The 17,566-nt window shown below is 41.5% G+C and overlaps 1 protein-coding gene across 1 annotated transcript in view; it reads right to left on the bottom strand.

Annotated features, from left to right (window-relative positions):
- Window positions 1–2,056: 2,056 nt before the first annotated feature.
- Window positions 2,057–17,566, bottom strand: part of ZFYVE1 (zinc finger FYVE-type containing 1) — a 28,142-nt gene continuing 12,632 nt past the window's right edge. The window contains exons 4-13 of the mRNA XM_054275886.1: window positions 15,927–16,431; window positions 13,904–14,118; window positions 11,765–11,871; window positions 10,859–10,967; window positions 10,198–10,295; window positions 9,998–10,115; window positions 9,494–9,664; window positions 8,526–8,706; window positions 7,862–7,975; window positions 2,057–6,767 (exon numbers count right to left, since the gene is read on the bottom strand). Of these exons, the coding sequence (XP_054131861.1) occupies window positions 6,535–6,767; window positions 7,862–7,975; window positions 8,526–8,706; window positions 9,494–9,664; window positions 9,998–10,115; window positions 10,198–10,295; window positions 10,859–10,967; window positions 11,765–11,871; window positions 13,904–14,118; window positions 15,927–16,431 (1,851 nt within the window). The 3' untranslated portion in view covers window positions 2,057–6,534. The remainder of the gene's footprint in view (window positions 6,768–7,861; window positions 7,976–8,525; window positions 8,707–9,493; window positions 9,665–9,997; window positions 10,116–10,197; window positions 10,296–10,858; window positions 10,968–11,764; window positions 11,872–13,903; window positions 14,119–15,926; window positions 16,432–17,566) is intronic.

Below are 17,566 nucleotides of genomic sequence, written 5' to 3'. Positions count from 1 at the left end.
TAAATGCACACAGCAAAACTTTGAAAAACATTTGCATTGTCTTAGTTAATTATGTATACTACAACTAAGCATCTGTTCAGAAAACAGAGATGTAGTTAACCCCATCCCACTGCAAAGTCGTAACATTACATCTGATAATCAATTCAGTTGCAACATACTAAATATTGATCTTCTTGCTAGTAAACATGTGGTTCAAACATTTTCCTACAAATAGTAGGTTTCACACAGTAACCTACAAAGATCATGAACTCCCTTAAAGCAGAATTAATTCCAAAATTTAAATTAGAATTTAGACTCTTTCGGTGCTCTTAACTCCAGTAATTCTGGTTCTGCAAGAACAGGACCACGCAACAATTATGTCCAGTTACTGTGGGAAACACAAACTAAGAATTGTGGTTGAAAGGCATCTTACATAACTGCAGATAGTTTCATCTCTGTGTTCCTTTGAGGGAAAATTCATACAACAAAAGAAAATAATTTCCTTTTTGTTGTTTCCAGGAACCAGGTGCACACACATCCCTTGCAAACCCATTCACCCAGTGCTTTTGCAGCCAACACTTCTAATTAAGCCTGTAAAAGCACTAAAAAAGGAGAGGGCAAGCAGGGCAAGAAGAGAGGCAATTTGGCTTCAGTGACAAACAGCAAGCAGTTTACAGGCAGCAGCTAAAGTATATTAAATCATCTCTTTCATCACACGGCAACAGTGGGGCCCTAAGGCAGTTTAAAAGGAACTGCAACACTCTTCCTGTCTGCTACAGTATCAAAACATTGCATTTCTTTGCCTCTGTGTCTCAGCAAGGACTGAACTAGCGGGAAACTTCAGAAAGGCCAGCGCTGTGCTCCAAGCCAGGTTGCAGCATCCCTCACGCAGCAGACACCATTTCCTTGGTTCCCTGAAGCATGGCACAGCCTACCCAGCTCTCTCACTGGTGAAACTGCCAGTGCCTCCCATCAACACCACTCTGTCAGAAGCCACAGTCTCACCCTCCCTCTGTTCCATGTCCCCTGCTGCTATCAGTCATCTCTCAACCCTGATTAATAAAGCTCTTTACACATAAACCCCTTTAGGACCTGAAGACAGGTAGAAAAACTTCAATTTTAACTTGAAATTTCTAAAGCAAGGAGGAAATTTGCTTCTGGGTCTTTTGTGGTGATGTTGGTCACATCTTTCTGTTGGTCCCAACTTACTGCAGTATGTGCATGCATGGTCATTTCTCCTCTATTATCCTGATGAATATCGAAACTAAGAGGTTAAAAAAATTCTATTTACTAGTCACCAATTCACACTAGCATTTTTGCATTTTTAAGTATAAGGGGGACCTATTCTAGCAGGACTAGAAAACAATGCATTTGTTATGAGAAAAGGAGCATTCAAACCCAACTATGTGCATAGTCTCAAGGTATCCCCTTACTGAAGCTGCTTTTAGAAAAGTTACAATCTAGCAGTGGAGAATTCAGCTTTGGTCCCCAAACCTTCAGTCACTAGTGGCTGCTTGCACACACTGTATGTCCTACATATACTGTGAGCTGAATCCAGCAGTCAACACCAACCCCAAGTACTTTCTAGACAGGGGTTTTGGGGTGAGGGCCTGGGGGCTGAGAGATGCATGACCCAACTGTTAAAAGCACTTTACAAATCAGTGTAATACTTCAAAAATGGAAGCCAAGGCACAAAATTGATAAACCTATTAAAAATATAATCAAGATCACCTGCCTTTTCTTGTTGAAACAACTTCTTTCCTATCTGTTGGTATCATGGTATCTGTGAAGCACTTTGATGCCTTCCTGACAAGTCATCATCTGCATTATCACCATCAGACATAGGCACCTGCTTCTCTCCAGTGCTGCTGAAAAATTGCCTTTTAAGCAGAAACAGAAATATTTAACCAGCTTTTCAGAACATTAGAAATCAGTATGTTTCAAAATCTCTGGCATTCTTGAAATTAGAATTATTAGAACTTCTGTAATGCCACAATTAAAAATCTCCTACATAAGGACTTCCACACACACACACACACACACATACATATATATATATATATATATATATATATCACTGGTATATTTTTTTTTGCTTGAGTTATATCCAACAAAAAGAAAGTTAAAAACCTGAATGCATTTTAATTTTGGCTTGAGATAACTAACTAGCTGCCATTCTACTTTAGCTTTGTCTTTGTCACATCATACTGTTGATTTTGAAAGTCCTCATAGGAAATTTTTATTTATTTTGGCATTGGCATGATTTCATTTTTGATGTACCTGCACTACAAACAAATACATTTTATGACATAATATATGTACTGTTACTGACAGAATATATATGTCAACGTTTCTTTGCCATGAAAGAGTGCCCAACTAAAGTACAGGAGGGGATGAAACCCGGATGACAGAAAGCAGACAGTTCTATCACTAGTCCAAATCACTCTCTGTTCTCAAATTACTGGCAGGCAGACATATTTGTTGGTGCCAAATTATATTACAGCCATCAGCAATAATTAAATGCAAGGACAATGCTACAATACATGGCATTACAGTGACTGACAATGACAGTTGACATGAATGAAATGAAACATGAAAATGATGAGAGGCTGCCAAAATTGAATTATATTAATATTTAAATGTAATTGGGCTGGTTATGCTGAAAGTAAAAATATGGACCACAAAGTCAGTAGAACCAGGTGGGGAAGCCAGAGTCCTGCAATGTTAAAGCCCAGGCTCCCAAAGCAAAAGGGGCATTTGTAAATGTCTCAGCACAGTCATAGCAGACACCTGGCATAAATGCAAGGCAGAACTAACTTAAGGATGGTGTTTATTTCCACAAATGAACTCTTGTTAACATCAAAAGCTAGCAAGGGTTTTCTTGTCTTCCAGAACACTACCAAAGGTCTTATTCCCAATGGAAACACACAGGAATGTATAGGATACCTTGGCCAGTTTGAGCCTGTGCAACTTCACCTGCAAGGCACTGGGCAGAACGAATGAACAGGAAAACCAGTGCAGGCGGTGGAAGTGGGGGAGAGAAGGGAATGAAGGACAAAGCAGTTTTCTTGTGCAAGTAACTCCAGCTTAGAGCCTGTTCCTGCCCTGACAACAGCTACATGTTGTAGCCATGCTGTTCCGCCATCTGTCCCCTGGCTGCAAGTCTCAGGTGCAACATGCACCTGTGTCACATTTAAGCCAAGAATGGCCTACAGGGAGTCTAAGTTAAAGTGTTGACATCTATATGAAGCTTGCATATATCTGCTTCACAGAATGACAGGGAAACCCACATCATCTACCTGAAGATGAACGTTCATTCTGAATTGCCATTTGTACCCATAATGGAAATAAATCCATCAGAATAGATCAATCAACAAGTCTAGACTTGTTTTGTGGTGCTTTGGGTAAGGAATTCAGTTTTTCACTGGCACACATCTTTGCACATTGGCTAGTTCATATGATTGTTATTTTACTCAGTCTTTTCCATAGCATTTCCTAATTGGAAGAGGTGCAGATGCTGCTCGATCTGACATAATAATCAATAATCAATAATCAATCTGACAATTTTTCTGACAAGAGAATTACATCAGTCAACATCAATCTAACTCAGAACAGGCTTTTATCATATCACATCTCGGACCAATTGAGACCAATTAATTGTCCTACCAAGTAAGCATGGCAATTTTAACTGCTAAAATATTAACATTACAGTGAACTTCAGTTGACCTAAGGGACACATTATCATCTTGACCGACTACAACTTCATGGTAATTTCTTTTCAGTGTAATACATGAAGTGATGATCTTCTAGAAATTTCCTGAAAAACAGTCTCCTTCTATCTTTGCCCTTGTCAATACAGAAGACTTGTTTACATGGGAGTTGCATTACTGTCTCATGGTGCTATTATGGAACTCAGAATTTGTGCTCTTGCATAGCTCCAGCTATGTTGCTGTGAACTTTTGACAGGTTCTCCAAAAACTCACTCTTGGTTGGGGCTACCCATAACACAAAGCATCTCTCCCAATAGTTCAGGAATAGAACTCTCACAGGTTTCTATTGGGTCCAACCCCAAACACAACATCCTCTCATGATGCTTTAGGGATATTTTTTTTTTCCCCAGGATTTCCATTTCCTTCATGTTTTCTGTAGAGCCTTCTGTCCACAGACATCTCTTAGGGCTCTTCTGATAACTGAATCCTAACATGTTAACACTGAATAGCATTGGCTCTGCTAACACCTATTCCCTTTCAATAGCTAAGCTATTTAATAACCATATTCTATACTATGTACTCACAGCACCAAACAGTACCAGAAAAAATAAGGGCTATTCTGTACAGGAAACAGCAGGGACCTTAAACCTTAGATTTTTTTTTTTTTTCATTTTGAAAAACAAAGATCCCAAATCCACCTCTCAGCATTCTCCAGAAAGAGTTACACCAAACCTGCTGCAGTTCAAGCACCACATAAGACTTTGTTTTGTAGAAAAACATCATAGAAGATTCAAGTCCTTAATCTGTCAAGAAGAATGGACTCTGATACTGACAGGTTGCTAAGTTACTAAGACCACATATATATTAAAAATGTTTACACAACATTTTCCTTTTGATTGAGTAGTAGTTCTTGCTTTGACAAGGAAAAAACAATCAGACAAGTTGTTGAAACAGAGGCCAAAGATTTTATACAAGGAATGTCATGGCTGCTTTCTCTTTGTGCATTAACATGGTAGTAAAGCTACATGCATAAACAGCACACAGGGCACAGCCTACAAACCAAGAACACATTGTTCACCCATTAAAAAAATAAAGAATACTTTGAAGCACAGAATTATGCTAGATGTACAGAATGTCTTTTAAGAGAGGATTTCTACCTACTCATGCCCTTACTTGGAGAACAGGAAGTTTATGGCAGACTTTTGCTTACAAAAACATAAGACAGTCCGCAGTAAACTTGGCCAGTACCGAAGGTGTCCTGGAACATCTTCTAAGTCTACTTCCTTGTGTAGGCTGGATGTGGTTGTGAAGGGACAAACACTTTGTGAGCACGGTCTTTCAGAGACAAAGTGAGAACCGCTTGTTGCAAGGAAAGTCAGTACACTTGTTCAGAAGATAAAGTTCTTTATAGCAGTTAATTTAATAATACAGTCTTAAAACAGGGTGTTGGGCATCTCATCACACAAGAGCACATTTCATAAGCTGGGGGAAAAATACCACAGTTGCAGGACACTGCATTAAACTCCAGCCATTCCAAGAGGAGGCAACTCTCATGTGGTAAAAGAATTTTTGTCTGTGTAAGCCAAGAAGGGAGAATTTTAGGCAGTTTAATCCACAATGGTCTCATACTTCTTATAAGTGGAACCACAAATCCACAGTACATGACAGTATAAGTTAGGTTAAGTGGTGCTTTTCATAATAAAATCAGTGAATTCATTGCAGTCCTTTCATAAAAAAATGAAGTCCAATGAGTGCCAGTTGCTAGGAGCAAAGAAGAAAGGTGCCCATTTTCCAGGCTGATTTGTAAGTTCATGTTATTAGAAGAAAGTAAGTCAAATCTGTGCAGTTTGTATGCAACCATATCTGAGAACACAGAGGCTTCATAAACTACAGGATCACTTAAAAAGTGGGGGAAAAGGAAAGCCATCACAACCCAAACAACTCAAACTTTGTATCTCAGAATTGCCTACAAAACTTGCTCTCTTCTTCTGCTCTGGACAAAACTTTTAATTGCAATGAACTTGCAGAGAAACTTTAAGAAAACCTGAGTACATGAAAGCATTGTCAGGGAGAGAAAAACCCTGCTACCTTTTGATCTGGTATTGAAGTTGAAATGGCAAGATCAGAATGCTTTGCCTCCTGCCATAAGATTTGCTTTACCTTTCAGAGCTCTACTGGTCTCTGCCAGGGAGTCTGCGTTAACTTGATACCTCTTGCACTGCAAGACCATTGCTCATATCACAGTTCAAGCAAACTTGTTAATAAATCTGGGTTTAATCTTCCATGGCCAGAAGGGCAACACCTCTAGATGCAGAGCTGGTTGAACTACCAGGTGTAGTTCATATAGCAACACTGGAGATTCCTGGCAGCACAGAGTCCAAACCTTCCTCACAGGACATTACGATCAGCAAGACATTCCAAAAGAAGAATTAGAAGGCCATAATTCTGATCCGTTACAGTAAGGAACACCACCATCCATCATTTGAACTAGGAATACTCAAAGCTTCATTTTCAACCATATTCTTAGTATACTAAATTATACATAATTGATATATATATATATATAGTTGGGTTTTTTTTAAATTGGAATAAAATACACTGGATTTTAGGTTGCTCATTTACAAGGGAGCTCCCTCCCTTTCTCAGTTAATTTGAAATTAAAACCTAGAGGCTGAATGTAAGCTCATTCCCAGTGTTCCAAGATGGATATAACACGAGAGGAGGCCAGAAACTGGAAACATGCACTCTGGCTGCAACAGGTTAGAAGGTGAAAGGGAGACCAGATATTTTCATTTGTAACCCTGAGAACATAAGGAATTGCAAAGATCTGGAGAGCAGCCTGGGGTTAAAGGTCACCAGGCTTTTTATTGCAGTTAAAGCAAACTCGGACGGGGTGATCCCATCCGCGAGAGGGAACCGCCCTGCGGTCGTGTGAGCACTCATCACAGAATCCCTGGCCACAGGCCCGGCAGTGGTGCTTGGAGAGTTTGATACTGAATTCCTTCCGGCAATTGTGGCAGTGCAGGATTTCATGATCTGGTACCCAGTATGCAGGTCGGGCAGCATCTTTTACCAGACCTAGGGAGGAAGTGAGGTGAGGGATGAGAAAGAGGGAGAACAAAATAATCCATGAACATGAGCATATCAAGAGTGTACTCCAGCAGAGGCACTCACACACTGCAAGTCATATCACTGCCATTAAGAGGGACATGACCTACTGACAGAATCCTTCAATGCAATGAGCAGCCCTTTAGAGTATTCTGCCATTCTCCCACATTCTGCCTCTCTTCATTTAGTAAACTGTGTCTCTTTTAATACTAGCATCTTGCCTTACTAAGACTCTTCCAGAGGTTAAGACACTTGCTTTTCCCTACCTTCCGTTTCAGCTGTGGCCAAAAAAACTGCCAAGTCACCAACCCAAATATTCAGAAATGCATGTAGTGTAGTGTCTCAACTGAGAAAGGGATTTATTCTGCCCTTCATTGAGTCAGAGAGCAAATACCCACAAAGGTGAAGGCCGGACATGCTGTAGGCAAAGCAACTGAACAATGATCTGTGCAATGAGTAGGAAGTCAGGTGCAACAACAGAAGATTCAAATGTGAAATGTTTGCTGACATGCCTAAACTGCCACCCAACACAAGAAAGAGCAGGAGAGGTTTCCTCCACTAAGCTCACCATGAAAGATCAGACTACTAATTACTTCTTCATCCTTACCAACCTGGACAGCTTCAAATTCTCACCCTCCCCTCAGAAGTACCAAGAAGTACCAGCAGTATCCATGATCACACTTAAAAGGCACTCAGCATCTCTGAAAGAAAACCAAACCTGATAAAATGCTTCCTAATTGGCCAATCTTTAGGGAACTTCAAATGGCAGGCCACTGCAGTGAATCCATCAGGGGAGCAGGAATTACTCAGAGCTTGGTGCACAGTTTTGCACAATAGGGTGAAAAGAGAAAGTGTGATCTGCAGAAACAACATGCTGAAAACCAAGAGGAAACATCAAGCAGAAGAGTCCAGAGGGCTACAGAACTCTCAACCAACAGTGGTATCATAGCAGAGGTGCCAGCCTGTCACACAAACTCTTTAAGTTTAATAACAAGTTTTGCCCTTTGAAAACAAAAACACCTTTAGACAAAAAAATAGCCCCATCAGAACAGAAGAGAACTCACCTAAGGGAATGTCCATGGCTGTCACCACCGCTCCAAGCGTGTTTTGCACAGCTTCCCCCACCTTCCTGGCAATAAGTGTACCCCCTTCCTCATCTGAAGGCAGTTCAGCCACATCTGCATGACACAACAGTGAAGGGCTCAACAACTAAGTTCCACCACTCTTTTGGCCAAGTTTCAGTTAATTTACATTAAAAAAACCAGCAGCAAACCCAAAAGGCAGATTGTAATCTCTCCTCAGCCTTTATGTTCCCCATCCACAATCTTGGATTGCAGAGTGTTCATTTTCGCAATAATGGACAAAATGTACAGTCTGCTGTAACACAAGCACGCCTGCTCTAATGTTAGTACCAGACCATTAGCAGTTGCTAGGAAAACAAAGTAAAGATACTAAAAGTAAAGATAAAGTACTATCTTACTAAAAGTAAAGATACTAAAATTTCTAAAGAATTACAAAATAACTTTGTCAGCAGTTCAGGTGTCTGGTAGGGTCACCTTTCTTCCAAAAGGCATTGAGCTCTTCAGCTTCCTTACCAAAAACTCTTTGGAAACCCAGTGTGAACAACACTGTCTACACCCACTGAAAATGGTTGTGATCCAGAAATTAGGGACAAAGACTTTGGGCTAGTGCTCAGGGATAGTTCTGTCACAATCAACTCAAGATTACCTAACTGGAGGCCCCTGTTGTCATAGCAGTTGTCACACACGCGCACTGGTGCTGGTCCCCAGCCTCGCTCAGGCACCGGACGGGTCTTGGAAGAACAGCCATCACAGAAGCCCTCTCCACAGGCCCGGCAGTGATGCTTTGTGTCGTTATCTTTGAAAGGTGTGTTGCACTTCTTACAACTCTAATGAGAACAACACAGAAGGAAGAACTGTTAGTTTGATCTTTCTGAGTAAAAAAAAAAGAGAGCAGACACCCAAGATGGCACGTTTCAGACTGAAATTGTGAAAAATACAGTTAGACACGAGACTTGGGTACTGTCAGTCCCATAACTTTACCCCAGAGAAGTGATTCAGAACAGTAGGTGTATATTGTTCAAGCCAATATATCGCTATGATCCCTTTGTTCGCAATCACAAATAAACACAGCCATATCCTGCAGGGCTCAATGATGGATATTTGACCTTTGTGTGGGGTAAGAATTCAGAAGGCAGTCTTCACTGAAGAAGAATCAGCTTCCAGCAAGACACAGGGAATCCTTTCCCAGTTGAACTGTTTGGGTCAACTTTTTGCATCTGGTATGAAACCAGAGTTTAATCTATAACAATAGTACTATCAACTGCAGTTTGATAGTCAGATAGGCCAGATTTAAGATGTTGATCATTTGCTTTGAAGAACAAGTTCATGCAAGCCACAATTTTCTGTAATATTGCTGGGATAGTAGCTCACAAAGAGCAGGGAGAAACCATCTCTTTATCAGGGTTGGGCCAAGTTTCTGTTCATAATTTCTCTGGCTAAGTCAAGAAAGGGAAGAGGAGAGAGCACTTCAGTTTTTATAAAAGTTGTAGGAGTAGGGATTGCTGCAGTAAAACAAAGAAACATTTAGAATCTGCAAAGTACTTTATTACTTAAAGAGTAAGGAAAAGGGGTTTTAGCTAGGCAAAGCCTTTCTCTCCAGCAGCTGCTATTTACCAGAATCTGGGAGTTGGGTCTCCAGTAAGCTGGGGCAATCTGGTCTGTCAACCAGGAGGTCACAGCTTTTGTGGGTCCCAGGCTAAGTTCAGATACTGATTGAGCCATGAAATTCATGCCATCCAACAAACGCTGGGCTGCATTGTTGTTGTCTTTCAGAAATCCATCAGTCTGGAATGAAACAGATATTGATTTGAGAATAAAAACAGGGAAACCTTTTTTATTAGATTCAGATGGCTCTGCAACCCATTAGTCCTGATAAACTGGAGGGCAAGCAGGAGTAAAAGATTCAGCAGCCCTGCTTTGAAAGACAGAAGTAGGTTTGCAACTTAGCCATTTCAAGATAGCCAAAAGATGTTTGAAAGCCCTTGCAAAGTCTCTTTTGAACAGCAGAGACCAGCTTAATGAAAGGCAATCTATTTTCTCCATCAACATCCAGAAGAACCAAGTTAGCATGTGCATGGCTGCAGACGTACACAAAGACTATCCAGCAACCAGACTTACCCCTGGCCAGACATGCTCAATTTCTGTCCTCACTACAGTGTTCACAGGGTCTTGGTTGCCAAACCAGTACTGCCGGCTGCGATACACCACCCCGCAGTTGGGGCACTCGATCACGTACCTGCACAGGAGGAGGACAGGTCATCTCTCTGGCAAGTCCTGTGCACCAGGCAGCACAGAGACCTCCCAGCTGCAGTACTCACCCTGACCAGGCATACTTGGCAAGGCCCAGCCATGGGGAATCCGTGGAAGCAGAGGTTTTTGGCACCACGCTGACCTCCATCCCTCGTTCATAACAGGCCTACAACATAAAGGCTCAATTAAAACTACATCACTGGGAATCCAAATCTACATCTGGCTGCTGTTTGGCCACATAAGGCATTTAATTAGCATACAGAGGTCTACAGCAAAGGAGCACTCATCAGAACTCATTTAAAAACAAAGGAAAAACCCACTGTCAATAACAACATCAGAGAAGTATTTCTACATCAATAATGACCATGATAGTAGCCAAAATTTTTCCTGTATCCTGCACAGATACTTCAGAAAAATTGGCTAATACCAAGCACTGGGCATAAGCAAATAAGACTAACTATGTCAAATATATAAAAGGTCAACATCACCCAGGTTAAGAGCAGCCAACTTCAAAATTTCGCTAGAAAATGACACATAGCACACAGAGCTGATGAGCTCTCCAAGCAAACATACAAGTCAAATAAGGATCAATTTTTCTTGTCAAGGCTAGGACCACCTCTGTCATTAAAAATAAAAAAAGGAAGAAAACAGGCACATGCCTGTGATATTCCTCATTTACTTGGTCATCCTTTCTTTTTTCATTCTTCAGACCTTGTCCTTGTATCTCACCTTGCAAGTGTAGACTCTGTTATCATACTGGTGAGAATATCTGCATCGAGTTTTGGATTCATGAGGGACTCCTTCCTTTGCATGGTTCATGCTCTTCTTACAGCCACACCTGAGATGTAAGAGCAACCCATGAGTTGTTGTTCTTAGACACAGGATAGATGTCACCAAGATTTCATTTTTACTGCTATCTTGCATTTTATAGATGTTGTGCCCTCAAACCATCTTCACAACTGTACATACAGCAATGACATAATTTATTATTGAAAGGCAGAAGGAGGTGTAGCAACTGTTTCCCATAAAAAGCAGCATCACACAACAATTCACTGCAGAAAATGCTCAGCATCAGAAAAGAAGCATAACCAGCCACAACATCATGCAGCTATACAGCTCCCAGACTCAGAGCACTGACTGCCATCTACTGCCCCTCCAGGCTCAATCTTGGGGCTCTTTCCAGAGATCTATAAGCCAAGATCTAATCAAATATGGAGTTCCACTTAGACCTAGTCACTGAATACAGCCCCACTCCAGGATATATGCTTTAGGATTGTTCATACTGTTTGGGCAATAAAAATGTCAGGAAAAAAAAACATAAGAAATTTCAGGGGATTTATTTAGACACTCCTTTCTTCCTGCCCAGCTTGCATTTGGGAAAAGATATGGGCAGCACAGGTTTGTAGTCATACACAAAAATAGGTGGGCAAAAACCACACACCCAGCTGGGATGTGGCAATAGTGGCTGTCCAGTTCACATAAGAGTGAATTTCGAGCTAATTTTGCCTGTAAGTACTAGCTGAGGGCAGATGATGTCAGGTGTCAAGATGTCACAGAAACTTTACATTCTGTGGCCACAGGTTGGGGGCAGCACTATGCTTTAAGAGGATGAAGAAGCATTTCTCATCTACTTACCCACAGCTGAGGCACACAGAGGAGCACGTGAAATATTCATCTGGAAAGAAAGAGCTGTGAGCCATCTGATCATCAGGGATCTCCCCACTGAACCGGTCACTTAGAGCCTGTCAAACAAAAAAGGAATGAACTGGAAAGAGATTAAGGGCAATGGAGACCTTTTGCAAGAAAAAGCATGGATTTCTCTACTGGAAGGGAAGGCAGAGAGAGTACACAGCTAACAAATGTGTCTTACTAGCCTGGAAAACAAAACAAGGATTGGAAACAAACCAAGAATGCGATCTTGCACTTGTATGGAAGTGACTTGAATACTTGTAAGATAGTCTTTTTCTCTGCTCGCCTCTCCTCCTGTTCCTAGTTTGATTTTTATAGTAGAAATAGGTGGTAGAAAATTGCATCCACCTCTGTGCATCCAATCCATGCTCAAAATAGCAGGGTTCTTGCTAAATGGGCTTTGCATTCTGAAAACCTCTGAGAAGAAACTCACAGGATCATTTCTCATAGCTCAGGAGAACACATTTCTTGCCTCTTGGCTCAGACAGCGCTGCCCTGAGCTTTCCTGCAGCCACCCGAACAACTGCTCTTTTCTGGTGAAATGGCAAAACTGAGACAAAGGGATTTGTACCCTTTCCTAGGAACATCCATTCTCAGATTAAATCAGTCCTTAGTCTTGGCACACTTAACTTTTTCGGTTCTTTCAGGTGTTATGTTTAGGGGAAAAAAAAAAAAGCACTGGAACAAAGCAAATGGTTACAGTTCATCTTGATGGAGATCTCTGAAGGCATGAGATCTAGCTGAAACTCTTCCTACAGCTGAGGTTTATATTGTGGCTGCCTGCCTCTCTCTTCTACCCCCTCCCCTCACAGGGTTGAGGTAGGTGGAGTGGGTGTATCTTTGCTGTCTAACAAGGGTTGATTGCACATACACACAGAATTGTGTGTGTACCTCTCTCACCACAGCTTCCCTCAGATAAGTATGCTATTAAAACATTTTATTTCACGTAATTTCAAGGAAATTTGCTTTACATTCTCTTTTAAGCTTGACTGATACTGATACTTTTGAGTGAACTCAAAAGGTAGAGGAAGTGGAGAGAAATCTCTAGAAAGTCTTGTGTCCACAGCAAGTGAAGTAAAAGAAGTTAATTTGTAGTCAGTAGTGACTTGAACACAGCAAACACTTTACTGGTCATTAATTTAAGTATATCTGAAATCAGGCTACTTGATTAATGCAATAATGTCCTAGAAGTTAAACTAAAATTAATGATTCCAACCGTTTTTCCCCTTGCTGCCTATCTGCTCCCAAATGCAAAGAACTGAGTACCTGCCACCCTGACACTTCCCTCTGTGCTTCAGCTACCACTAACACAGAGCAGCCAGAATTATCTGTTCCAACAGCTGTGACTAACACCAGAAAAGACTGCTAACACTATCCCCTTCTGCAGATATGCCCTGGCTCTGCCTGCCCCTCCCCAATTACAACTACGCTCTTCAGGCCAAAGAAAATATGATGTTAATCAGGCAGTGGTATGTGGAAACTTGTAGGAAAGACTGCAAATTTAAAGACCCAAAAATCCCTCTGACATGCTAGCAAAGTAAACCGTCTAAGAAAATCACTTGCTCTAAAATAATACATCATTTGGCTTTATCCCATCCTGTTCCCTAGCTACCAGCACAACTCCTTTTTGCCTTCTAGACCTTGGGTTATACTACTCAGCACTAGGTTTTGCCAGCTATTAACTCTCCCCAAGTCTCTTGCATTTCCTCCTCTTGTGCTGAGGCCAACTTTAAGAATTTTATAAAAAAAACCCTTTGAAGGTCTCTCTTTGTCAACTACTGTCATTAAGTGCTTGTCACTCACAGCATCAGTTGCTTTTTTCTTCCCAGCTCCCATTTATGATCTTGCTCAGTTTGGCTCTTTAATTTTTCTTCCACAGTCTTTACTGAAGTGTTTGTTTTGAAGTAAAAAAAAAACAAAACAAAACTACTCAGCCTCCCTGGCTGAGGGAGAATTATCATTCTCATGGAAGACTTGCATGCAAGTCTGCATCACTGTTTCAGGTGCTCTGCCTTTCTGAGCCACAGCTGAGTTAACAGCAACAGTGGTACAAATAAACACTGTGACAAACTCTTCTTCACTTACTTTTAGTGCTTTGTAGATAACCCCAGGCTGTCTAGGTGACCGAGTAGTATTGTTCTCCAGCTGCTGCTCCACAGCTCGCCTAAGCCCAGAGAAATCTGTTGGAGGATTGTATGTTCTTGTTCCCTTGTAGTGAATTGAGCTGAAAGCCTCAGGAAAACAGCTTAGCTTCCGAAAGCGATCCTGAATGAGCTTCTCAGGAACCTCAGAAGGATGATCTATATATAAGAGTACCAGCAAGTTCATATACAACTGATTGCTTAAAACAATACTTCAATTGCCTAGTACTTTCATATGCAATATAGACCTAGTTTTCTTAATTAAATCTTCCAATACATCTGGAATGCAGTTATCATTATATTTTAAAACAAGGAAAAGAAACTTTCCAAAAGCAGTCTCTGTTTTGTGATATACAGCTTTAAATTCTAAGACCGAGTTTCTCAGGAAAAACCAGACACATCTCAATTTTGAAACACAGATATCCAGATTAAGGAGCAAGTTAGGACATAATACAAGGAAACACAATGTCAGCACATTTGTTAGTTCTTCTCACCAGACCATAACTTGGTACAGCTATTCTAGCACCTGATAAGTGGAGGACATTAACCTTACATGGGCTGCCTGTTCTCCATGCCAATCCTGTAGCAAGGAAGACCAAGCCTTTATCAACAACTTGTACATGGCAAAGCACTTCAGAATGGGCCACATCAGGTCAGACTCCACAGAGCCAAACACATTCTCCTCTTTGCTTCCAAATACCTGCTGTACATTTCAGAATAAGGCAGGCCCCATCTTCCCTGTCCTAAAACTACACAAACACACTTCAATTATCCATTGAGACAGATGGTTACAGCTTTCTGCATATCCATATATGCTAAGAGGCTTCTTTCCTATTCCTACTGTGATCAGAACTGACCATAAAAAAATATCTTTTTTGTGACCCTGACTTTGCATACAGGTGCAAAGTGTCCTCATGGGTCACTAAAGGCTGAACTGATTAAACAGAAAATGTCAACAACTTCAAGAAAGGCTGAATTGCTAATCAGCAAATTGGTACATAAGGAAAGGATCTGCCTTATAGGTAAGTTAAAAGTTATTAAGAAGTTACTCCAATAATAATGAGAAAGAATTTCAAGTTCTTCTACTAGTTTAAAACCTCACTGTTTAGAAAAGCCAAAATGAGAATGTGGGTCAGCCAGGACTGCTGAGGTGTTTATTACACAAGAGATGGCTCCTAGATATTCACAAACAGCAGGACTGAGCCTCAGCCACTGCTGCCCATGGGACAGACTCATGTTAGAGAAGTTCATGGAGAACTGTCTCCCATGGGAGGGATCCCACATGGAGCAGGGGAAGGACTCCTCTCCCTGAGCAGCAGCAGGAGCAATGTGTGATGAACTGGCCATAATTCCATTTCCTGTCTTCTTGCATGGCTGGCAGGGGAGGAGGTAGAGCTGGGAAGGAGGGTGGGATGAGGGAAAGCTGGTTTTAAGATTTATTTTACTTCTCATTACCCTACTCTGATTTTGTCAGTAATAAATTCAATTAATATCCCCAAGTCAAGTCAGTTTTCCCCATGATGGTATTTGATGAGTGATCTCTCCCAGACCTTATCTCAATTGATTAACTTTTCATTATATTTTCTCTCTCCTGTCCAGTTGTGGAGGGCAGTGACAGAGAAGCTTCAGTGGGTGCCTGGCATCCAGCCTGGGTCAACTCACCACATTAGTTTTCACCTTCATCTGTCGTATCACCCACACTTATGAAATTGCATGATGACCCCTCCTGTGGCTGGCACAACTCATTACTATTCAGTGCTGATGTTCAGCTGGCTAAGAGGATTATTCTAGCTGATTTGGAAGAGGGAATGCTCTTCTAGTTCCACAGCCTGGTTCCCAGACCGAAACCAGTGAGAGCAAAACCCAAATCACATTTCTACATGGTAGTAAAGAGTGCTGAATATTCAGTGCAACCTGATCGTTTACAGACAGTATTCAGCACGTTGTAATTGGAATTGCCTACTCACCAGAGCCCAGTAGCTTGGTGTACACAGTCTCATGAAAGATGATGACACCTGGACCCAAAGTTGACAGAGGAACATCTAGGCCACAGCGGGCTGTGGTAGCTTTTAGCTCCTTGGTGAAGTGTTTTAAATAAGCCTCCGAGGCATCACCAAGGAATTTGAAGAGGTCGTTGTGGAGCCTGTCAGCACGAGTACGGTAGATGACAAGGTCAGAGATGGCCAGGACCTTCAGCAGCAGCCGTGTTCTCTGGCTCAGGTTGACAGTGGCCCCCAGCAGGCCCTCTGTATCAATGACCACCACTCTGCGGACAGGGTCATAGGCTGCCCAGACTCCAACTGTGCAAGACTCCTGCGCAGGAGACGTCTTGAACACTTCCCGGCCATAGAAGAAAGTGTGGTTAAGGGTGTGAGACTTGCCATCCCCTGTGTTCCCAAAGATGGACACCACCTTTAGGTGCTGGTCAGGACTGCAGTCCAGTTTCTTAATAAAGTCTTCCTCATTCCTTACCTTCCAAAACAAAAAGAGAAAAATATTATAACTATGTAATTGGAATAGACAATACTGAAAACACAGCTGGTGTCAGAATTCATAAGATTAAAAAGAGTGATTACCTCCTCTTCAGATTTCATCATAAGTTTCTGAAGCACCAAGAAGTACAAAGCAAAATACTAAAATGCAGTTTTGTAAACTGTACACATTGATGGGATTTATGTTGTTTCATCATGTAGCTGTTTTGGAAGTGATGCCTCACTGTGATTATGTATGTAGTCAACTCTCTAGTACATCACCCCATTCTCAGAGACAGCCCTTTCAGACAAGGGAACACAACACTTACTTCCAAGTCTGTCAGAACAGCTACCTGGAGCATGGCAGACTTTCTCAGTAGCACTGGTCTCCTGGCAAGCATGCAAATGCAGGAGTGAAAGAGGGGATTGCTTTTACCACTTTAACTTGCCTCATCCACAGAGGCTGAGTACCTGTTTAGGTACAAAAATCTCTGCCATGCATTTGTGCTGCACCTGTCCACAGCCGGGGGTTCTCAGACACAGACTGTCCTATTCCCACTGCTCTGCAGCTGATCAATCCTTCAGCTGGAAAGTGAGAGCAGAGAAAAAGCAGCAAAACTGTACACTGCAGTCAGGTACTTGAAACAGGTCAAACTGGCTCTCACAGAAGTGCCACAACTACCTCAATGATCCCTTTCATAATTTACTGCATTGTACTTTAATTAAAAAATAAAACAAAAGAAAACACACATACAAAACCAAAAAGAAGTGCAGGTAACTTCCCTTTGGCTTTACCTAGTTTAAGTGTCAAGGATCATGCTGTCTGGGCTAAAGAACAGGGCATTTTCTCTTCAGATACTGGAACAACAGGAGCAGATAAACAAGCAATGAAATGGGCTAGGGCTCTGTACAAGAGCCTGTCCTTATCTTGTCCTTGGCTTTCAGAGGTTTCATGCTTCATTCATTTGTTTAGCTCTCATTTTTTTGTCTTCCAACAGGTTTTGCCTATATATTATATGACAGGGAAGAATATGACAAACACACTTTTTGAGAAAGATTAAATTCACTTTCTTCATATCAATTCCCTCTTCAAGGAATCCCCATCAACTGGAAAGAGCAGGGCTTCCATCCCCTCT

Source organism: Melozone crissalis, unplaced genomic scaffold (genome assembly GCF_028551555.1).
Source record: "Melozone crissalis strain CALT ecotype California unplaced genomic scaffold, PUWL_Pcris_2 ptg000018l_1, whole genome shotgun sequence".
Lineage (NCBI taxonomy): Eukaryota > Metazoa > Chordata > Aves > Passeriformes > Passerellidae > Melozone > Melozone crissalis.
Note: the sequence above shows the minus strand (reverse complement) of the source record. Positions and strands in the feature narration are given on the sequence as shown.